Source organism: Drosophila grimshawi, unplaced genomic scaffold (assembly GCF_018153295.1).
Source record: "Drosophila grimshawi isolate 15287-2541.00 unplaced genomic scaffold, ASM1815329v1 contig_1377, whole genome shotgun sequence".
In the NCBI taxonomy this organism is placed as follows: domain Eukaryota; kingdom Metazoa; phylum Arthropoda; class Insecta; order Diptera; family Drosophilidae; genus Drosophila; species Drosophila grimshawi.
The window spans coordinates 13,349,449-13,373,801 of record NW_025062900.1 but is presented as its reverse complement, the minus strand read 5'-3'; the positions used below and the strand labels follow the sequence as shown (position 1 = coordinate 13,373,801).

The following is a 24,353-nucleotide window of genomic DNA, read 5'->3' as shown; positions in this document are numbered from 1 at the left end:
AAAGAACAAACGCACTCAAAGATGAAATGAGTTGAGAGCTATTAAAACTCACGGCAATCGTTATAATTGTTCGACCCTGGAACGCCTTGTCAGCTGACTTGAGCAGAGCCCGTTCCGTGCTGCTGTCCAGCGTACTTGTTGCTTCATCCAGCACCAAACAGGCGGAGCCTCGGAGGATGGCACGTGCCAAGCAAAGCAGTTGCCGGTGTCCAGCACTAAAACTGATGCCGCCATCGCTTATTTCAAAGTCTGTCGCAGGTAGTTGCAGCATTCAAGGCAACAAGGCCAATAGCAGGTGGCCGTAACAAAATAATAAAAAAAAAAAGAAAAGTATATATATATATATATATATAAGTAAGTATGTAATAAAATGTCCGGTTTAGTGCGTAATTAAAGTTGTATTTAATAAGCGTAACGTTATGGCCGCTTGACTAAGCACGCCTTTAAGCCTTAACGAGGCGTATTAAGCGGAGCAGGGGTGGCGTGATGGGGCACGACTTGACAACAAGGCAACGTGTGCCAAGGACGTGGCACCCAATATGAGTGTAAGGCATTAAGGATTTGTTTAGCGACTCGTCGAAGGAAACGCAAGAATTCAATTTTGCTATAAAAAAAATCGTAACTTAAACACTAGAAAATAAATAAAAACAAATAATTAAAAAAAAAAAACTTCTGAATTTCTTCTTCTTTTTAAAACTATATTCCGAACTAGATTTCCATAATTTGATGTCAGTTCTTATGTGTCACTAAAAGCACTTTTAATCATCAGTTTTCAGCTGCGATTTAATACTACTCTAAGAATAATATTTATTTATATTTATTTTATAAATAGTTGTTTTAATAAAAATAATTCATGATTAAAATTCTGCATTGAGACAAGAGTAAGATAAAAGAAAATGTTGTCATGCTGATAGTTAAAACTGTTGGAATATTCATATTGTGCTAGAAGTAATCATGTTACTGTAAGCTTTATATTAACTAAATAACTCAATATTCATATAAACCTTATGACTTTAATTGCATAACTTTTAATTATTGTCAATTGAATTTCTTTATTAGAGACTACAGCTACTAAAGCTGATCTAAAAACGAAGTAATTCAATCATAAACTCATTTTAGGCTTTTGGCATCATATTATACAGACAACTAGCACTTCATCTGAAATCACTTATTAACCAAACTGTCCGAACGACATCCAGCTCAATATTTGTAGTTTAATATGAGGACCAGTTTCAATTTGTTTATGCCACACACAAATTGTATATTGATGCAGATTGCCAGTTTGCCACAAATTGCCTGTTATATATAAATACATGTATGAGTGGCTAATCAACTTGGATTCCATTTGATAGATAGATGGATAGATAAATGTAGTATTGTATCTACAAACATTTGCCACATCTAAGCCAATCAACACAAAAAATCAAACATGCATAAAACGCGTATCAAACTTTTTTTCTTGTTTAGTTTTTTTTTTTGTATTTTTTTGGCGCTCAACAAACATCAAACAGACAAGTTAGCTGGGAGACTGAAAGTCTGGAGGAGTGTGAGAATGGGGCTGAAAGGGGAGGTTGGCGGTTGGTTTGAAATTCTGGCTAGGCGGCCAAGCCAAACGTCATGTTTGCTGCCAAAAATAAACATGATTTTTTCATAAGGCAAACTCGCATATGAAGCTAGATAGCAAACTGACGGAGTCAGTGAGCCGCGGTGCACAGAACTGACAGTCAGCTCTTGGTTTGTTTACGCAACAACAATAACAACAGCAATTGAAATAACAAAAACAAGAACAACAAAAAACTTTGGGAAATTGAGAAACACAAACAAAAAGGCGCCTGCAATGTAAGGGTGAATTGTGCACTTACCCAGACCAAGTGGCAGCTGATCTCTAACAAACTCCCTGAGCTGTGCCAATTCGAGGCAATCCCACAATTTCAAATCCGAATAATAGCCATGCGGATCGAGATTTTCACGTATTGTTGCATTGAACAAATGCACATCCTGTGGTATTATCGATAATCGGCTACGCAGCTCATCTGGTCGTATTTGCTCAATGTCCACATCATCGATGCAAATTTGGCCACTTGTCGTCTGTAATACACCAAATAGGGATAGGGCCAGGGAGGATTTGCCACTACCCGTGCGGCCACAGATGCCAATCTGCAAGAGAAACGAATCAGTTAGCTCGACTAAAGATAGTTGAAGAGTGCTGCATATGTCCATTTATCTCTCTTATTTTAAATTTAAATAATATATGCAACCAGTTCTTTTATGCATTTATGTGTATTACATATTGTATTTCTGTGTATCTCTACTCTCATCTGGTATCGAGGCCCGTTAGCCATCAAATCAAAATCAAATAAAATATGCCACATATCCAGCTGCAGCCTTCGGCCTAGACTATCTTGACCAGTCGAACAGTCATTATAAATATGCAATACACAACTCGTACACTGAGAGAACTATTGCTTAACTAATAATCCCATTGAGCTTACTTAGAAAGTTCATCATTGAAATATTCAAATTACAATTAGAAGTCACGCCAAACAATAAGCAATGTTATTTTTGCTGTTTACATAATTCTTTCACAAAATGCACTCTGGAAGAGTCACATACGTATAAATAAAAATATTCAAATTTATTTTTGTTTATTAGCCTTTAATTCGGTTAGTTTCAATACACGCAATCAATCAAAAATTTTATGATTTTTGATTTATTTGTTTTTATTATGTATATTTTCTAGCAAAAGCGTAAATGAAATGATTTCAGTAAACACAAACAGCAAAACGAGTTGTCCGAACAATTTTCACAAATGCGCATAGAAATAAGTAAATATAAAAATGTTTAAATGTCACCAAGCAAACTTCAATAGATACGCTAATCACTAAAAATGCTAGAAAGGCAAAATGTTTATTACTATTATTTTATTTTGTTTTGAAATAGGATATTTTAATTGACTTAATACCCGAATACCAATATGTTAATAATTATCTCTCAATATACGGCTTCAATCTATTCCAAATGGATTTTTTTTTTTTTTAAATAGACAAATTAAAATATTTTCTTCAAGTTCTGAGTTGAGTTGTAATTTTACTATTAGCTGTCATGCCTATATATCTATATATATTTATATTTACACCCATACTCACTCACATACAAGTACATATCTATATATATAATATATATTATAATATGTATACCGATATATGTATATATTGTCATTCATGTTCCTAATTAGTAAACGGAAACTAAGAACGAAAATTGTTTACATTTTTTGCATGCTATTAAATTTTAAATATAACAAAAAGCAATTAAAATTTTAATAACAATGCCATACACATCATTTAAGCAGAATTATTTTATTTTTAATTAATTTTATATTTAGTGTTGTCAAGCAAACGCAGCTTGCTTTAGTTATACTTAAAAAAATGTACACAAATTTATATATATACAATTTTTATACTAGAAAAGCATTTTTGATACTCAATGAAAATAGCACTCAACTTATTTCTTCTCTTCTTTCCATTGTTGCATATGTATAGGGTATTAAACTATCTGACTGAAACAGCTTAAGCGCCCAACCCACTCACACGATATGTATGTGCACTTTGTCATAATAATAATGGATGTGAGAATATTCAATCTGTAGAATATATTGTATCGCTTGTTGCAGGATATTCAATCAGTTGTTGACTTTTTACGCTGTCTGGCTATCCTAGCTCGGTTAGATTTGTGTGGCTTTGGTTAGTTTGCGGCCAAAGTGCACACACACACACACACATACACACACACAGATACACACACAGACACACACACACAGTAGTCAATGGATGCTGTTGCAGCTGCTGTTACAGTTTGCTGAGCCCTGAGGTTGGCTAGTTGCATCTTTCATTCGATTTCATTTATTGCTTACATTTCTGTCAGATTATTTACAGTACGGCGCACATTGAACCCAAACTCGTTTGGTCTTTTGTGGTTAAGGGAAAATAGCAAGAAAATGGATATGTATATATATAGTTAGCTACTCACCCGTTGACCCGCTGGTATCTTCAAATTCAGGTGGCTGATAACGTTCTGCCTTTGTCCCTCATAACGCAGACTGACATTTTGGAAACTGATGTCGCCGCGTTGTGGCCACGAAATTGGAACGGTTTGGTCTACCCAAACAAATAAACAAAGGAAAATTAGATGAAATAAATGTGGACAAATGCTTTTATTATTAAATTTTAAAACCAAATCGACAAAGCATGAAATTTGTGACCCTTTCCCATATATAGAGAGTATTTGGTATTTTGCGCCCGAAACTGGCAGTTGAGCAACGCTCCAAAATAAAAGCCAGAAAATTATACCAGCTAGGCAAAAAGTGATGAGGGCACGAACCAAACAAAAAAGTTAATGAAAAAAGGGTCCTCATCCAGAATCATGGCACACAGCAGTTAAGCGCATGCTTTAAAAGTCAACTTTAGCAAATACTCTAAAGTAGTTTTCGAGTGTGGTTAGAGGACTAATGTCAATATGACACTAGAGTAAAAGCGGAGTTAACATTTGCCCTAAGAGCTTAAAATTTAAGTAGCGGTATTCAAACTACTTTTGCAATAGGGAAGGGTATGATACGATAAGAGTTGTAACTCATTCAAAGACTCTTTTCACAAATTACGCAAATATTTTATCTATGTAAGAAAGGCTACAAATCTGTCAAGTCTATCACAAACTTTGGGCTTGCATAATATTCACTCTTGGGTTATTAAATAACCTCAGAAAGTTTTGCATATTTTTTTTTTGTTTGCAAAATTCAACAATTTGCTTGTCATGGGTTCATTTTTCTCAAGTCGATTATCTTAAAATACATTTTCAGCTTAAATTTAATTATTTCCAATAATTTTCTGGAAATTGCTTATGCAATTAACTCTTATAAAAGAATTATATTTTTGATATCTATCCCGAAAGTCAGAGCACGAATTATTGAGAAAATAAAATCTAAGTAAGGCTAACTACAAATTTCATTTATAAATCAATTTAATATTCTGCAAATGTATGTAAAAATAGAAGACCTAACTGTCATTACACTAATGATTATAAGCAGAGTGGAAACACTAATCGCATTCAGTAGCATCGATTAATCTGGCCCTTTCCAATTTGTCACAAGTCTGAAGCAAAATAGTAAGAAATCGCAATATTGCTGGATGAGGAAAAAACGATTAAGGTGCTAACTTAACTTACAGCTAAGGAGAATCATCAATTTCCATGTAATGAATTGCTAACACTCAAAAAATACAATTTTTGTAAGTAACTAAATAAATAAGCTAAGCTCTCGCTGTTAATTATTTGAATAAATATTGAAAATCCATGGCTAAATGTTAATTAGGATACTTCACTCCTATTATGCTGACAAACTTGAATATATTTAAAATAATTAGTTATACATTTAAAAAAAAAAACAACAATTTGCTATGCATGTTACATATTTTTGCACAAATTGACTATTTTTAAACATTTTGCTCGGGTTCAGCATTTAAAAAATAATCAGTGACTCAGCGAAAATGTCTGGCACATAGTTAATCGCCAAGGGTTAAGCAAACTGCTCCGGATAGTCAGATACTCACAGCATTTAATGCGTCTCGTTTGCTCATTAGATGGCGCGACGACCTTGTCAGCAAATGCCGTTATTCTCTTATCTGCAAGGATCGATGTCTCTGCTGCAATCGTCGTCGTCGTCGTCGTCGTTGGCTGCTGCTTGTCAACAGCTGATGCTGTGTGCTGAAAGTTTAAGTGATTGCTTGCATTTAATTTATCAGCAGCCTGGTCGGCAATGGCATCGATATCGACATCAACGGCAGCTGACGTTGCGTCTGGGTGAGCTTTGTCAACGGTACTCGGAACGAAAGAGGAGGACCTATCGACTTCGTTGGTGATTTCCGCATCCGGTTGCTCCGCCCTTTGCTGCTGCGGCTGTTGGGCGTAGTGTGCAATGCGTTCAACGGAGCCCGCATACATCTCCATATCGGCCAAAAGTTTTACAACCCAATTAAGGTAAATCGGCACCAACAACGTGTAGTTGATGGCCAAACCGACCAGCGAGGGTGTCGGTGTCAGCTCCTTGGGGCTGGAACTCTTATTGATGGCATAAGTTCCTGACATCGTCCCTGTTGCTGTCGCCTCCTGCTCCTTTGCGTAGCTGCTGCAACTGACGCTGGCCGTTGCCAGTGCTGTTACGATGGCCACAAAAACAATGCATCCGCCCAGGTAATCCTACAATAAATAGAGAGAGAGAGAGAGAGAGAGAGAGAGAGAGAGAGAGAGAGAGAGAAAGAGAGAGTGAATGAGCGAGCGAGAAAGAGCAACAGCCCTGATGAGTGCTTGTTAGTTTTGGCATTTTGGTAAAGATTCTTTCCACTTGACTTTTTAATCAGCCCACGTGTCCGTGCGTGTCGGGTTTCTGTTTGTTTTTTATTTATTTTCTTTTTTTTTGTGGCCCTCTAAGCGCTCTCCGCGCGCTGCACCAGAAGGAAAAAACTTTTTCTATCTTTCATCTTAATGAAAGTTTTACTGGGTAACTGCCAAACCACAATTGAAAAGTTTTTGTTTGCCTTTTCTGCGGAACTGAGGCTGTCGCTGGCTTGATTGCCCTCATATGGATGTGTATGCTTGTAAGCCATCGAGTGCGCTCAAAGCTGTTGCATTTGTTGCTCCACAGTTTTGACTTTGCTCGGCATGCATACCAGCTTCAGTGGGTGGCTGTGTGTGTGTGTGTGGGTGTATGTATGCTTCCTTGTTTTAAAGTGGATTGTTAGTTTACATAGTGAGCAGATTTGTACAACCAATTTGTTCGCTAATTACAAAATAATAGTCAATGAACTTGTCTCCCTAAAGTCCAGCTTAAGCGGAATACCAATCACTTAAAGCGATTTATTGCGTAACTTATCGATTGTCAGTTCATTTGCAGCTGAAGACAGTGAGACCGCTGCATTTGAACTAAATAGACTGCTTAATAATCTAATACCTTCTTGTGGAAATGGGATGGGTGAGCTGTGCAGTGATTGAAAATGCTCCGCTACCTTGAAGTATTTACTTTTGCTACTGCTACTGTTACTTTACAGAGCAATAGGAGAGTCAATTGCAGAGAACTGATATGAATGCCCTCTCGCATAGCTCTGCTTTATCATTTCCAATGTATATAGTTGTGGCAATAGCAGAAAAAGAAATATGTTTTTCTTTTTTTAACATTTTGGTCGAACTTGTTTTGCAAAGTTGTTCAAACTCGATTAAAACTCAACTCTTCTTTAAATAATACTAATAACTCTTGCGTCTGTTTTCATCTAAAAATTGTATGTTTAGAGTATGATTTGCTTAGAGGATTATTAGTTTAAAATCGCACAACGCATGGTTATCGCTAACAGCTTTGAATTTATGAACTATATCAAAATATTGTAGCAGGCCACTGGTGTCTTGGTACTAAGACTGTAACATAACATCAGTAAAACAACATGCAACATGAAAAATATGAAATCGATATATATCGATATCATTGGTATGATCACCGGTTGGAAGAGGAAGAGCTCAAACGTTGTGTATAACGTAAAGCGGGCAGACGTGTTTAGAAAAGAGATTTAATTTAGTTTTGACTGCTACAATATATGCCCCTTACTTTTACAGAACTATTTATTTTTTAAATATACATTACCTAATTTCTAATTTCTTTCCGATGGTCGCTTAATTAAGTCTTATGTCAATGTTGTCTGTCATGTCAGTAATTTCATTGTTTAACCTTGCAGCACCTATAAGCATCCACCAGTGATAATTAAAGTACTACTTGCGGCTAGGGCTGTTCCTAAGCCGTCATGCCCTTTACTAAGAACATAAATTACATTTATATATATATATATATATATATATATATTTGTGTGCGTTATGTCAATACAGACAATAAAGCAAACCAGCCTGAGCTCTACAGAATGCGAATGTAGATGTCAACACAACACAGTGAGAACCCACTTTGAGCACAATAAATGGACACTTAAGATCCAAAGCAGACACATAGACAAGGTCCACACAAGCAGTCAGGCGGGCTGCCCCCTAACCACCGTAATGGGTGAGACCTATCAATTGAACTACCAACCACCGATTTAAAATATCCGATATCGAACTATTGAACTTCTATATTTATATATATATATATATGACTACATTTGCTTAAGCTACACTGTTTAAGCTAAATGCTAGTTGAATTTATTTGCACACAAGCAAACTTTACACAAATCAAATGTGCATAGATGCCATATTGACTTGAATGGGGAGTCGAGTGCAGGGAGGATGTATATAGAGTGTGTGTATAGAGTGTATGTGTGTGTGAATTGTGCACAGTAAAGCAGTGCTGGACTCCAAAGACTTACCAGTGATATGCCCAGCCAACGATTACTCGTATTCAATATGGTAAATGCAATTGTGTTCGCCTCAAGACGCTTAAAGAGTATCTCTGTGAAACGAGCCTGCTGATTGTATGCACGTATTGTGGTCACACCCTGTATTGTCTCCGATAGATGCGATATCACCGGTGAGTTTGTTGAGTTCTCAATTCGTTGCAGCTCACTGAAAATACACAAATTTATACGTTTCATTGAGTTGAGGCGTTGAGTGGCTTTCGAAATTGCATTTAGATTGAATATTGAACACGGCAAACTTGTTCATTTGTGTAGTCCACTAGAACTTTTTAGACTTTGAAGTGAAAGTGTTATTTTGAACACACAAGCACGTACTTAGGTTATGGCTAAACTTATATATGATAAAGTAACTTATTTGTATTTATGTATGTTCATTTTGCTTACATCTACATTTAAGCAGCTTATTGTGCTACAATTAATATATAATATTGTTTAGTGTTATTCATTATATTCGAATATTTCCAAAGCTATTGAATATGTAGCAAACTTAACTTCATCTCTTCTCTGTTAATTCTACTTGGATCTATATTTAACCAACTATTAATACTCAATATTTCAAAGTGTAATTTACGTTTAAGTTTTACAAGAATAATAAAGTTGAATTCATATATTGTCCAAGCCTTTTTAAAAAAATATTAGTATAATAAGCCACATAAGCCAATAAACTTGATGATTTAATGACAGTCCGACCTAAATAACAAAATGAACAAATATTTAAAGTATTCTCTCTTATTAGAAATAAATTTAATTTATGGTCTCAAAATAAACTCAGCAATGACACTTCAACTACAATATTCTTTCTAAACAATTAAATTGCGAAAAGCTGCAAAACTCTTTAAGAGATTTAATCTGAAAATATTTTTATTTCAAATATATTTTGCTTGCTTAACGCTCCAGAAAACAAGCACCACAAGCAAGGATTGTTGTCCAGTCGTCTGACAGCATTGTTGGGACACTCAGTAAGCTTGGTTTGCACAAAATAAGCTTGAATTACTAAATGAAACAAATGCTCGGATAGAAATCTGCTAATAGTGCCACTCGCACTATCTAAACAACAGCAAAGACACACAAAACCAGACAACTGCTGCAAACAGCACAGCCACAATATGAATTGCAAAAATCCTTTGTTTCTCTTGACTATGCTCGAGCGATACGTAGTTATGGCCAAGTTTAAGTGCTTATGGCCAAAAACTTTCAGGCTCTAAAACGTTGACAGCAACTGTCTGTTCTCAACTTTTCTAAGCAATTTCCAAACCGCAAAAAAAAAAATATTTAAAGCTAACTTAGTACTCTATCAAAACAGCGAATGTTTACATATTTGTTACACTTAACGCAAGAATTATGAAAGTCGCTTTGTCAGCATTATTATGCGGAACAAGAAATCATCGCTTACCGCGCCGAACACCTGTAGAACTTCTGTATGGCATAGTAGGCACAGCAAATGGGCAGGGTGAGGGCCAGAAACCAGGGTGTAATGCTCACATTTATAAATATGGCGCACAGGCAGAGCAACGAGAACTGCAACAAGCGTTGACTGGTTGCAGCTATTTTCTGTAAATGAAAATATATATTTGTCGGTTATTTATATAGGTAGCAAAAGGAGGCAGATACACTCAGACTAGTTTTTTAGTAAATAATTTCAAATGATATGAAGAAAATTATATATTAAAATTAGGAAGGATTTTGAGTTTTGAGAGGCAAGAAATAAGTCGCCCTGATTATTGAAAATCGCCTTAAGCTAGAAAGTATTTCTTGTTTTTAGAAGTAAAACGAATAATTTCCAAAAATTACATAGGTTTTTCAGAAATATATTTCTTAGTAATAGAAAAAAGTCCTTTCCAAATTAACTTATTGTGTTTTTATAAAATCCATGGCGATTTATTTCCGAGTGTATTTAAATATGTATATATGTCAGATATATATATATATATATATATAGGTAGGAAGCATGCTGACTACCTGGTCAGGCAGGTTTTGTGGCTTTATTGGATGACATTTTTAAATGACATTTGCTCGTTTGCAACACGAATTGACAAATGACTAAATTTGTGCATGCCACAGGCGCCCTTTCCTGCTCAAAAATGAACGAGTCCACTTCTGCCTACAGCAAGCAGGCTGCTATGATGCCATTGAATCTGTATACCGACCGACTAACGTTTCGACAAATGTGAGCCACCAACCCTCAGGCAGCAATGTTTCATAATCAACTTTGGTTTGCGAGCCGACTACGATTTTACACAATGCCAAAACCACTTGGATAGCGAACAGTACATGAAGATTTATTTGCGACACACATACACAAATTTAGGATACTCAAACGTTTTAAAACGGATTATCACAAAATGCCAGCTAAATTGAAAACACACATTACATTTATTACTATCACTATTCATATTATACGTTTTGGCAAATACGCTTAAAATTGTGAGTTATTATTTAAAAAATACTAATAACTGAATAATATTTTCACTTTATGTATTTATGTATCAAATATTTGTGAACCAACGTAGAATACACAAAATAAATTGTCACCAATATCTAGGGACAAACCATGAAGTAGAAAATTAGTTTATATTGACCCGTCTCTACCAGCTTTTTTTGGCTGAGGGCAGAATAACATGGAAATAGCGCTTAAATCAAAACGGGAGTGGAAATCGTAGTATAATTATTCTAATTCAACGTTGAGCTTATCCTGAAACAAGATTGACTTTGTTTCAATGTAATAATGAACAATGCATAAATTTAAATTTGCAACTAAGATGCTTAAAAGATTTACTTTACTAAGCTAATAAATTTGAGAATGATTCGGTTTCAATAGAATAATGTGATTAATAGGAATCCGTTTATTGAAAAGACATGTGTTTACATCTACTTCATCGAAAATCAGTCAGGATTGTCAGTTCAATCAAGTCAACTACACACGCACACACACACACACGCACAAGGACACTCACACACAGGCATATCGCAAAAAGCTTAGTAAATTTGCGTGTAAAAGTGTCAAAAAGTGTGAAAAAACTATAATGAAAGTATCCCAAAAAATGGCGTCAACAAACTCATATATTACACACGCACACACACACACACACGCACACACACACACACACAGGCGCGTGCATAATGCGTGCTTATCAGCGGGATATCTAAAGCAGAGCAACAAAAACAACAACACGAGTAGGCAATATGCTCATATTTTATGCCGCACAATACAAAAAGCTAAACGAAAATTATGCAGACATATATGTATACGGAAATATATATATATATATATATATATATATATGTATGTACATACATATGAGGATAGGAAGCAACAACAACAATAGCATGCGAAACAATAGCAATAACAAATCTTACCTTATCAATGATCGCCATATCGTTGCTGAAACGATTCACAATTCGTCCGAGCGGTGTCACTTGAAAAAAATGCAAAGTTTTATGCAAAATCGTTTGCAACAGTTTATCGTGCAAATTACGGCGCGCATTACAGCCGGCCCATTGTCCGGCCGGTGTTGATATCATGGCCATTATAATGCAAACACACGATATTGTTGCATACATCCGAAAATAGTACGTGACTTCGTGGCTGTCCATATCCATGCCCATATCCATATCCATATCCATATCGATGTTCATGTCTGCGCCTGTGTCTGTGCTGTTGTGCTTCACCCGATGCTCCACATTCAGTGCGACGTGGTCGCTCCAATGTTGCAGCCAAACGTCCGTGTAGACACGCAAACATTGCCAAATTAGTGCGGTGATAAAAAAGACAATGATTATGGGCCGACCGGAGGCGTGCAAGTACAGCAGATATATGTGATGCGAGATTTGGCCATATTTGCGTTCAACATCCGTCGTTGGCATTGCACCTGCCCGATGACGACCCTCATCCAGCACATGCTTCTGTTCCTGCTGCTGCTGCTGCTGTTGCTGCTGTTGCTGCTGTTGCTGCTGCTGTTGCTGCTGTTGCTGCTGACCCTCCCGCTCCAGGTTATGTCGCATCGACACGTCTGACACGTCAACGTCATCCACGCCATTTTCAGCGTCGTTGTCGTTGTTGTTATTGGGCTTGTCCGCATTTTGACCATTGTTATTGTTACTGTTGCTGCGACCATTTGTTGGCAATGCGTTAAAGTCAATTTTAACGTCTACAAAATAGAAAAAATTGAACTTAATACTTGCACAATGTACTAAGAAACTTATCAATCAATAAATAAAATAAATATATATATGTTAACCTAGTGCTCAAGACCGACTTTTATAACAATTAAGCAATTTCTCAAATTTTTACTAGATTTCATTCACATGACAAATGTAAATCTATATACAAATTTGTACAATTCTTTTGAAAATTAATTTGAAGCGGATCAGATTTTCAATCACAAGCGCAACAATTTATTTATGGAAATTAATTATAAACCGTCAATTCTTCGCCCTATGGATCTATATTCGCAGTATGTCCCTCTCATCGAATATATTTTTGTATGCGGGTCAATGTCGACATATTTTTTAATATATATATATATATATATATATATGTACTTGTGATAAAATAATTTTGGTGTTATTTTTGTATGCATTGCCAGGACAAAAGTTGCGGCCACAAAAATTCTGTTCTTCATCACCTGTCAGGTTGGGAATGTGCTCCTTTGCTGATGCTTCTTTCAATATAATTTCAATTCTATATTCATACACAGGGCAACTATCACACACGCCCAGCCATCAAAAAAATATATATTTTTATTATTCTGTGTTATCTGTATTTATTCAATGTTTATTTTTTGTGTATTTGCATATCAACTGTATTGCAATATGCAACATGTTTGCAATAAACATTGCCCTACATGTAACATATACACAATGTTGAGCCCTGAACATGTTGTTAAATGTGAAAAATACCAGTTGCTTGCAGTTAAAGTAAAGAAAATATATATTTTTAAATGTTATTCGATTATTTTTGAAAAATTGTTAATTGTATTGTATGGAAAGCAAAGAATATTATTAAAAAATAATGTAAATTTATCTTTATCTTCTATATTAACACAATGAACTTTAAATGATTGTTTGTATAAAATCAAAAGCTTATATCGGTTTCCAGTGCTAAAGTGCAAACAATTTTCATTTCAATTTCCAAGGGTCGCAATCCGGACGATTTCTGTGACACTTGAGCATCTGATTAAATTGAAAGTTTCCGCTGCAGGCGCAAACCAACTCGGCAAGTTGTCAGCCAAATATTGACAGCGAGTAGATAGATCAATGCATTAAGTTAAGTAAAAGTTTTTCACCCTGCTCAACTTGGGTGGCGAAGTCAGCACGTGTTGTCTCTTCGACTCACCGCTGGGAGCCAAAAACTTTTAAAATCAAACTTGATTTAAGTTTTTCTTACCAACAAACTCACGCGGACAACCGGATGAACGGCGGTTTTTTCGAATTGTCGTATACGCATAAGTATGTATGCTGGTTGAAATTCTGATAAATATGCCAATATATTGTTTGCAACATCTTGCTGCATACTCGCATTTGTTGTGCAGTTTTGGCTGACGTAGCGCCAAATAAATTCCATCTAATCAATATTCATTACGACTTACAGCCAACGCCCAAACAGTTTGTAAAGTTTTCGCATTCAAAATTTATTGTAAACTCTTTTGCACATTCCCAGCCTTTTATTGAAAGTCGGAGGAATTGAGCGCGTTGTAGATACTTTTTAATTACCCCAAATGCGAAATAGTTGTCAGATTCCTTTTTATCATTCTGTCTGCTGTGTATTATTTCTTTAGCGTTAGTCAATTGAAGTTGACTTCAATTAAACAAGAGCACTTAGCTGAAGCTATTTGATAAAAAATTGATTACGACTTATCAAGGTGATTACTGACTCTCAAAATAAAGTCTTATTTTCCCACTGACCTTAAGCGCCCTTGCGCTCAAAGGGTGAATTAAAAAATGTACGGAATTCAGGCAGACTGAAATGGTGAAATTATGTAGCTGCAAGAATGTAAACTGAAATTGCCAAGTATGCCAATATTTAATAACAACAAAGTGTTCAACGGCACTGTAGTCGAAAGTTATTTAAAGTAAAAATCACGTATGCGCACAGTCTGCCATCGATTAAGTTGACCCATATGGTGCAGAGCAACTTTCAATGCATACAAATGTTGCAAAAGCAGGCAATGAGCAAGCAAGGACTAACTTAAGCCAGTTGGCAACTAGGCAACTACCAGTCTAGTAGTTACAACATGCCAGATGCATAACTTACGCTTCACTGGAGTCTCCGCAGGAGCGGGTGCCGGAGTGGGAGCTGGAGAAGTAACTTCAACTTGCATCTTTCCTTTCAATACCGAATCCGTAGTTGTTTGTGAATTTGTTGTTGTTGGCTGCGGATTGGATATGTCAACGACAGGCGATGAAGGCACTGAAGGCACTGAACTTAGCTCAACTGTTGGCAACAGAGCCGCGGCACTGGACTCCTCCGAGATGCTCCTGGAGAAGGGAATAAAGATTCGTTACGCATCAAGCACTTTGTTCTGAATTGTTATCAGTTAAATAAATTGGTTCACTTTGTGGCGAGAGATTCAACTTAGGTGACTTTTTTTTGCAAGCACAACTCTCTTAGGAGTAAAGTTACCTATTCTGATTAAGTATTATTTAGTTAATTAATAATAATTAGTATTTACCTAATTGAGTTGGCTGCGCTGAGCGGTCGATGATGAAGTTTGGGCTTGTTGGAACGCCGCATGGACATACGTCGCAGGAACTGCTGAAAGCTGCCACGACTCGTTACCACCGCCTCCTCAGTTGCTGGCACAGCCACTGCCACATCCCCAGCCGCCTCCATGGCCGGCGGCGATGAGGCATTTCGTGTTACGGGCGGATGATGCAGTTTCTGTGTCGGCTGCCACGATTGCGCTCGTTGACAAAGCTCGGGCGGTGGCGTCACTCCCCCACCTGTACTTGAATCGCCGCCATCCACACTGCTCTCCGCATAACTGCTGCAACTGGCGGTCAGCACGCTGCGACGCAACAAATCTCCACTGTTCGTGCTGGAGGTGGATGTGGCCGTCGCTGTGCTCAGACCGCTCAGACGATGCCACGAGTTCCTCGATCTGACGCTGCTGCCACGACGCTGCAGCCCGGAGCGACGACGTGGTCGCATTATAACATCATCCGCTTGGCACTCATCGATGGGCAGCGGCACATCGTAGATCAGATGCCGGGAGCCATAGACACTGGCACGCTTGCGTTGCAGATGAAAGCTACCTGCCGACTGCAAGCCCATGCCACTGGCCAGCGAGAGGGACTATGGAAGCAAAACAGTGATTCATTTATTTGATACATAGTATGACTTTAAGTACAACATTTAAACAGATTTATTGAAGTAGATAGATAAAGATGTGAACCGTAATAAAACCTACCGAACTGATAGGATAATGAGTCTAGACGCATTTGCAGCAGTAAGGATGTACCTAACTAGATAACGTCCCAAGTAAGATAGGAATAATTGACGATTGCTTTAAGATAATTTTGTTAAGCACTTTGGCAGCAGTCTATGTATTTTTGCTCTTGGGATTTGTGATTCCGTCTACTTGCATTTGATTATCCGTTGTGAAATATACAGCATCCGTATAGGAGCAACCATTGTAAAACAACTCAAATTCAATTGAATTTTTTTCCAATAGTATGTAGTCTTACATATTTCATGAATAGCAATTCTCACTAAGTTTTAAAAGAAACACTTAAAATCATACTTTATTCTTTTATACCCTTTTATTTTATACATCTACATCTACTACTATTTGACCTAATCAAATTATGTAAACAATTTTAATTTATGTAAACATTTTTTTTAACAGAACCAACATCTTTAAGAGTAAATAAAATGCATGCATTACGTAGTTATATACTTTATTATTCAGAGATTCGTTAAGCTGCATGCTAAGACTTGGAGTTGTATTAAATATTCAACTTACCGGTGGCAGCTCATCGTCCTCATCATCCTCCTCAACAGGATTGTTACGGGCATTGTTAAATGACGCTGAAATGCTGCCATCTCCGCAAACGGAATCCAGCTCTGAGCCATTGCATCCACCTGCTTCCGAAGTAATCGATATTGAGCGCTGCAATCCTAGTTTGCTAACATTCTTAAATAGTTTCCAGCGTTCCCGAGCCGTGCGCTCCGCAGTGCTATAAACAGATGACGGAAGATAAAAACAATGTTGATTATAGCATTCGCAGACTTAGAAACAAGAAAGAAAACAGAGAAATAAATATGTAGTCATAATATGAGAAGTGTCAATAATTAATTTAATAACATAATTTCATGTGTCATTAAGTTATTATATTTGGTCACTGCTTAATGGTGACTTTTATTGCAGCAAAGTAATGAGCTTCTTGTGTATATAAAGCACCTTTAACATTAATAATATAAACAGTAAGTTCCGTACAATTTTGTTATAATTATTATTGCTATTACTATTTAGATTTCGCATTATGTTTTGGATAGCTTAGATATAATTTAACGAAACTTGAATAGCCAAATGCAAACCGCATACAAATTAAATTTTTGAAAATTCAGAGCTGCTGATTCTGATTCTCTTATTGATAAAAATATTTCCCAGCTCAACAAAATTTCTTTTCAAACAAAAAGGAAAGAGAAGTTGCTTTGTCGTAAGTTGTCTTCAAGTTGTCTCTGAATACCGTTCAGAGATTCGGACAAAAAGTGTGGCCCAAATAGAAAAACCAAAAGAAAATATAGAGATATGCCTGTCGTACGTAATGTGCTAAGGATTGTTTCACTCTCTGCCTTACAAAGGGATAAGTCAGTGACAATGCCTCATTCAGTCATGTTCTAATCTACAGCTACCTAAAGAAAACATACAGTTTCTCTACGGCTCTGTCATACTCACTTTTGTTGTTGATCCTTTGCGTTTGCGTTTGCCTTAGCAATTATTGAGTTCCATTTGGCGATTATTTGTGGCTGCTTTAGCTCAATGTCCTTATAACTGCCGCAAGCCTGCAGCTGGCCATCTTTCATCAGAATTAACTGAAAGGTCGCACGAATGAAACGACAACGAAACGAAAGAAAATGAACAGACGAAAAAAATTGACAGCACTTACTAAGTACGCATCTTATATTAAGAAGTGATCGACTAGAACATAGCCTGTAACAATGATCAATCGATAATTAAAATAGCTATTATCAAATGATTTCTTAATCCTTTCAGGACCATTGCCGTCACATGACACAGCAGTAATTGCATTAGCAATGTTTGATTCATTACTTATTTGACTTGTTTATTTATAGCTATTTTCAAAATAATATTAACTAAAATATTAATAAAGTCATAATTTTTAAATTGGAATTTTGAATTATTTTAATTGTTTGGCTGTAGTCATATTAAGAATAATACAACCTTAAACACTATACACTTTAATTCGATACTGAAAGATATTGTATGCGTATGAAAATCGTTTGCTTTTAGAACTTTGCTCGGGAATACCCTAGTTAAGCAATTTAATTTTGCTTGAGGGCTATGTGCAAAAAAAAAGATGGATAAAACAAGCAAAGAAAAGAGGTGCAGCACAAAAGGCATTAATTCAATTTCCAAATTTAAATTTGAAATTTTTTTCCATCTGCTATTTTTTCTTATGCGTCGTTGCAGTAAATGCTGCTGCTCAAATAATTGTGAAAATGTGTGTGAGCGCAAGAGCGACGAGTAGAAATTGTGCGGAGTGGAGTGGGAGCCAGCAGACCGGCAACAAATGGTCCTTCCAGGCAATTGCATTTATGGCCAAAAGGCGATAAATGGCCCCGGCATTTGGAGCGCAAAGTAACAAACGGATGCTGGTAAAAAGCCCAGCACAAGCAAAGAGTGTAGACACAAAAAAGAGAAGAGCAACCACAGTCCAATTTTGAGCAAACGCAACTCCACTGAAAACTGGACTGGACAGTTTGTCAGTGCTGAGATATTTGAATATGAAATGCTGTCTGACCAAAAGGGACTGGCACAATTTTTGACAGGGCCACTTACATAATCCGCCTCCTTGATCAACTGTAATTGCTGTGTCACCAGAATGATGGTGCGATTCGACTTCAAAAGCATTTGACGCACACATTGCTCAAAGACATGGCTGGCCACCTCATTGTCCAGCGATGACAGCGGATCGTCCTAGAAAATATAATTACTTTCACAGATGACAAGATTCCAAGAAATATGCCACAATAAAATGATTATAATTTATATAATTGGGGTACTTTACATTTCATCATTGAAACCTTTCGATAATAAATTCATTTCCCTTTACACCTCGTCGTGTCATGAATTGAATAAATTAATTACATTTATTGTGAGTGTGAACGTTTGTTTGCTTTAACCCCAGGCATCTGAAGTGTCTTTCGTTCTTATTGTGCTCTAAACTTTTTGAGATTACGATTTGTGATTTACTTATATTTCAAGTTAACCTAGATATTGAATATCATTTTGAATTTAGCTTGACTAAGCAACTTCTGGGATGATCTTCGAAATAGGTGGCCAGCAATCTGCACTACAAATATGGTGACTAGAGATTTAAATTTGAGACAAATATCTTCACAGCTTCTCTACAAATGCCTAAATGCAAGTCTCTCGGTTCGTCAATATCTGCTATAAAATCCTCATCTCCTAATTGTATTAAAAAGCAACTACATTTTTATATTGTTTTCCATAAAAAATGCAAGTAACATTTTAGTTCAAAAGTCAATAGTTTTTCTTTATGGTGAATACTACAAAATGTTTTCGTATCGCTTAGAAAAAGAGAGAACAAAAAACCAAAGTTTTCATATTTTATGACAAACCTTACAACATGGCCGTAAAACTTGTTTACCCAGCTACTTACTAAGTGCTGACTTTTTATGGCAAAATTTGAAGTTGTAACGTTACGAGAATCAAGAATAATCGGATGCATTCGCATAAAGTGCACTGAGGCGTCGGATTGGCTTGCAGTTAAGTCGACTACAGCACAGCTTGTTTCGACTTGTCCTTGTCCTTGTCCTTGTCCTTGTTCCTGGTGTTTACTTACTCACCATTATGACCACATTAGCCGATGAATAAATTGCACGTGCTATCGCAATCCGTTGCCGCTGTCCGCCTGACAGATTGATGCCTCGCTCACCGATTATCGTAAAATCGGCTGTGGGCATCAGTTCAATATCCGGTCTCAATGCGCACGCATCCAGCACAAAATCGTAACGCTTGGGTCGAAAAGACTCGCCGAACAGTATATTCTCCCGTATGGTGTCATTCAACAGCCACGGACACTGTGGCACATACGAGATGGTGCAGTTTCTATGGGGAAGGAATAATAAGTTCATGTAAATTATTGAATTTTAATAAAAACATAAATATACGTTTACAGAACTGGTTCATCAAACTATTTTATTTATATCCCTATGGTGTTGACCTAACTTTGAGACATTTTTTCTGCTAATAGAATACTAACTACAAGTCACTAATAAATATTCACATTTAAAAAAGTGAAATAGATTATTATAATAACTAAAAATAGACATTAAATATTGACGATTATAACTTAAAATTACTTTCAAGCGTTTTCGTTATTTTCGTTATATTAATTTAGTTCGATTTAATTTAATTTATTTTCCTATTTTTATCATTAGAAAACCCCAAAATAAACAATATATTAGTAGAATTTCAATAAAACTCATAAGCTAATTCGTTCACCACAAAGAGAAAAGTTTCAAATGATAATTTAAAATGATTAAAACATTTCATTGGACACTTTCTAAACTAGTTTCTGAATTATGCTGATAACTGACTAAGAAAATAAATAACGTTAAGATTGCAATGTGGCTTATAGTGCACTAGTTCCATGAACTAGTGAACTAATTGAAATGCCTGACAATGTATTAGACTGATATGAGAAATCTAATTGGCCTAAAGTGAGCTAGTCCCCAATAACTTTGTCTCGTGCGCGTAAACTACATTTTATCTAAATAGCTCTTAAGCTACAAACTTCGATCGTTAATCAAGCCAGACATCGTTATGCCGGCATAGACATAAATACACATATAGATGTTTGCACAGAGATGTGTAAGCTTTTGCTTTTCACATGATATCGCTAATTATGGCAAATGCGGGTGACTTCAATTAATTAGCTGCAATTTAGTTAAGCCGCTTATATGATAACTTTCACCGTGTTTGGTCAACAAGCGCATAAGCCCCAACTTAGATACACACAGATAACACACACAAACTTGCGGCATAATTAAGTGACTCGCAGTGAAATGCACATAAGATGATTGGTTCTTCATGGCGACCGCAAAATTGCAAAACCACAAAGTTGTGAAGACCACTGTAATATGTCATTCACACACAGATTTTCAAATATGCACGGATCTGGTCAATCTTAGATAATTTAATTTACAATTATTGCATTTGCTATGGCCCCAATTTGAATTGATTCATAGTATAGTAAAGGGAAATAGCCTGCTCGTTAAGTAAAGTAGTTTCGGAGATTGTGGCTGAAATTCAATTGGATTCAATTAATATATCCTGACAGTGTTTCTTATTTTAAACAATACTTTCTAGATATACGAAAAATAGAATTGGTTTTAAGATTAGAAAGTTATATTTGTCATGGAAGAAAAATGTATTATGTTATAGAAGTAAAAGCCAGTGCAAGCAGTATTTAAGTGCTTAATATTTTTTGCTCTAACTTTTTTAATTCCTGTTCGACTTTCAATAAAATGAGTTCAATGCGGCTGATGCTTAAAGTGCCATTTAATTCCAAATGATTTTATGTAGAATGTTTTTAAAAAGAACAATCAAGTTTTTAAATTAAATAAATTCTTAAAGTTATACATTTTGAACATTTTCAAGAGAGTAAATTATGAACAGTCTATTAAGATTGAGGTGTAGCCTTGTCAAATAATTTCAAGTGAATACTACTAAACCTCGTGAATTTGCTTGCAGCAGCTGCTTAACACGGCACGTAACTCATATTACGTGTGCGCCCCGTTGTCCCGTTTAAGCCAACCGCACATAGAAACACACTCACGCATACACGCATACATACAAAGACTATGTGTGATTATATATACATATATATATATATATATATATATATACACACTTCCACATTAAATCACACTTTGCACCTCATATCAAGCGGAGCTGACTAGAACGCAATGTGGTTAGGCGTTCCTTTTTAGATGATGCCCTTGCCGTCGCCCTTTGTGGCAAGTCCGTATGCTCGCAACGTCGTTTCATGTGAGGCAGCTGAAAATCACAAAACCGCTCACACTTAACAATCGTTAAGTTCACGAGACCCCTGCAATTCATACCACTATATACATGTGCAGTCGTACAATAAATTTTGTAAGCCAAAAGGAAAATGCACAAAACTGACAGAGGCAGTGGCAGGGAGGCAGGGAGGCAGGGAGGCAGAGAGACACACAAACACATACACAGCTGAACAACACAGACATTTATTACAGTAATTGAAATTATTGCACATTTTGCGTTTGCCAAGGCAAAGGCGAATCTTGGCATAGAGGCTGCACTCCCTTTTCGTAGCCTGCTGTGCGATTTCTGCTTGTTAAATGCATTTTTATATAGCCGCCACGCCTCCGGATTGTACGGCCACTTTGTCACAGGGGGCGATCAAAGGGGGCGTGCCCAAAGTGGGCGTGTGGGTCGTTTCGTTCTCTTCGTTTATTTTATGCGCAATAAAATTAACATATACAGACATTTTGTGATAAATTACTGTATCACGTGCTGTGCCTGGAAACGACTCCACAAATATGTTCAATGAGTGCGTCGGCGACTGCAAGTGCAACTGCAACTGCAACGGCAGTGGCTTCATTTAATTTTTCCGTTTTTCTCTGTCCACATTAAGAGTGAAATTGTGATTACAGCTAAAAGTTGTTTCGTCTGGCCCTAAGTGCCACAAGTTGCATGCCACTGACGACAACTGACTGATGACTGACGCAATTGTCTCTCAGCACACAGTTCGCAGTCTTACTTTGCCTTTAACTTTGCGTGACACTGCAACAAATGCCTTTTAGCCCGTGCACAATGCAATTCATTTAAGCTTGCTTAACGGTGCGTATACGCGATGCGAGATGCGTGCTACATCATGCTGCATCTTTGTATGTAACGTTATTCCAAGCTCTTTGAGTGCAACAGACTAGGCAATTAACTTTGTTGCTATTACCCATATTGTCTGGAATAATTTATGTATGCTGCTTAGCAGTATAAACCCCTTATTAACTTATACGCCAATTAGTTGTTACATTTAACATTTGAGGAGCGCCCCTTTTAAGTTTAAGCTGAAGTACTTCAAATTGGTATTCCCAAATGAAAATCGAGTAGAGTTTCCATTTGACTTAATAAATAATTAGAATTAAACATTTAACGAACCAAATTGCGTCTTAATTTGCAGTCAATAAATTGTTATTGTAAAATAAAAATGATTTTTATACAGAGACATGAGTTCGGATTAATTTAAAGATTTTAAGAATTTCAATCGAAAGATAAATAAATAAAGCTATATATACGAATCAGTTAAGAGAAGAAAAAAAATGAATTACTAAATTAGTGTTATAATTCGAATGATAAATAAGAGTAATTCTCTGAAACTTATATATTTGTATCAAAAACCCAAATTGATAGCATCGAAAATCTACTAAAATGCAATGTAAATATAGTTTAGGTTAATTGCATATCTAATTATTCTGGATTTACCCAATTTTTTCTCTATACTCTTACAGTTAGTGTGCCACTTCCATTTTAATTTGTTATTTTTTGTTGGTTTGTTGTGGTGCACGTGGCTCATTTACCATTTAGCTGTTGGTGTGTCAGATTACGCACGTTTTGTTGTGTGCCCGCAGGCCAACAGGACGGGACAAGGACAGCAGCCAGAGTCCTGCCAGCGCTGACACGCCCCCATGTAAATATTTAAATTATTTATGTGGCATTTTGAGGTGAGTCAACAACAGGCAGCCAGGCAGTCGAAGGCAGGCAGGATACTGCTGCCACCCATCCCAAAGGTGAGTTGCCTTTAGTTTGTTTGCTCATCTACTGGCATTTAATTGCATAATTTCTTGGCTGCGCTCGAATTAATTAACTAACTGACTTGGGTACTACTACTATTCAGCCAATTCTAATTTACACGGAACTGCGAACGCCCGCAGCCCAGCAGCATAGTGGAACATAGAACATAGTTTCAAGTGCATATCAAACTTAAACAGCGCTCAAATTCGTTTTAGTTTGAATCAACAATAAAGGTGGGGAGCCAGCAGAATGTTTCGCACGTGTGTCTGAAGGCGAAAACTCATGCACACACACACACACACACACAGACACACACACACAAGTTCAAACCCTTTTCACACTCGGCTACATTTAATTAAAGTTTTCCAACTGCTTGTGTGTGTGTGTGAGTATTCAGCTTCTGACTTACACTTTTTTTGCGTTGGGGCTGCCAATTTGGTAAAGCACACAAAGCGGCACTTGCAAGTTTTCTTGGCCTTCTACTGGGCCATAAATAAAATGCAGCAATAAGCGTTGCGCGTCTTCTGCTACCCATTTTATCCAATTTCTACCCGTTCACTGCGCAACCTCCCACACCCAAACCCCTATGCCTTATGCGCCCCTATAAGTCTTATTCTGTATCGTAGCAAAAGCATCTTCAATAAATTTTATTTTACCATCAGGCATGCAGTTACACACAACTGTGTATGAATCTGCGTGTGTGTTTGGGTGTGTGTTTGTGTGTGTGTGTTACATTTCAATTCACAAGTTTCTCGTTTTTTTCGGTAATTCCCCGCCAAGTGAATTTGCCTACTTTTGGGCTGTCATTGAAATGCATTGCCATAATATGCGTTTTATATGCAAAAAAGCAAGTACTTTACTTTCATGCACA

The 24,353-nt window shown here is 36.7% G+C and overlaps 1 protein-coding gene across 1 annotated transcript in view; it reads right to left on the bottom strand.

Annotated features, from left to right (window-relative positions):
- Window positions 1-24,353, bottom strand: part of LOC6562154 (ATP-binding cassette sub-family C member Sur) — a 45,925-nt gene that overhangs the window by 414 nt on the left and 21,158 nt on the right. Inside the window, exons 10-22 of the mRNA XM_032736385.2 lie at window positions 19,492-19,753; window positions 18,461-18,598; window positions 17,336-17,472; window positions 16,400-16,613; window positions 15,107-15,729; window positions 14,689-14,912; window positions 11,793-12,583; window positions 9,829-9,986; window positions 8,388-8,583; window positions 5,601-6,246; window positions 4,027-4,154; window positions 1,863-2,157; window positions 53-249 (exon numbers count right to left, since the gene is read on the bottom strand). Coding sequence (XP_032592276.2) covers window positions 53-249; window positions 1,863-2,157; window positions 4,027-4,154; window positions 5,601-6,246; window positions 8,388-8,583; window positions 9,829-9,986; window positions 11,793-12,583; window positions 14,689-14,912; window positions 15,107-15,729; window positions 16,400-16,613; window positions 17,336-17,472; window positions 18,461-18,598; window positions 19,492-19,753 — 4,009 coding nt within the window. The remainder of the gene's footprint in view (window positions 1-52; window positions 250-1,862; window positions 2,158-4,026; window positions 4,155-5,600; window positions 6,247-8,387; window positions 8,584-9,828; window positions 9,987-11,792; window positions 12,584-14,688; window positions 14,913-15,106; window positions 15,730-16,399; window positions 16,614-17,335; window positions 17,473-18,460; window positions 18,599-19,491; window positions 19,754-24,353) is intronic.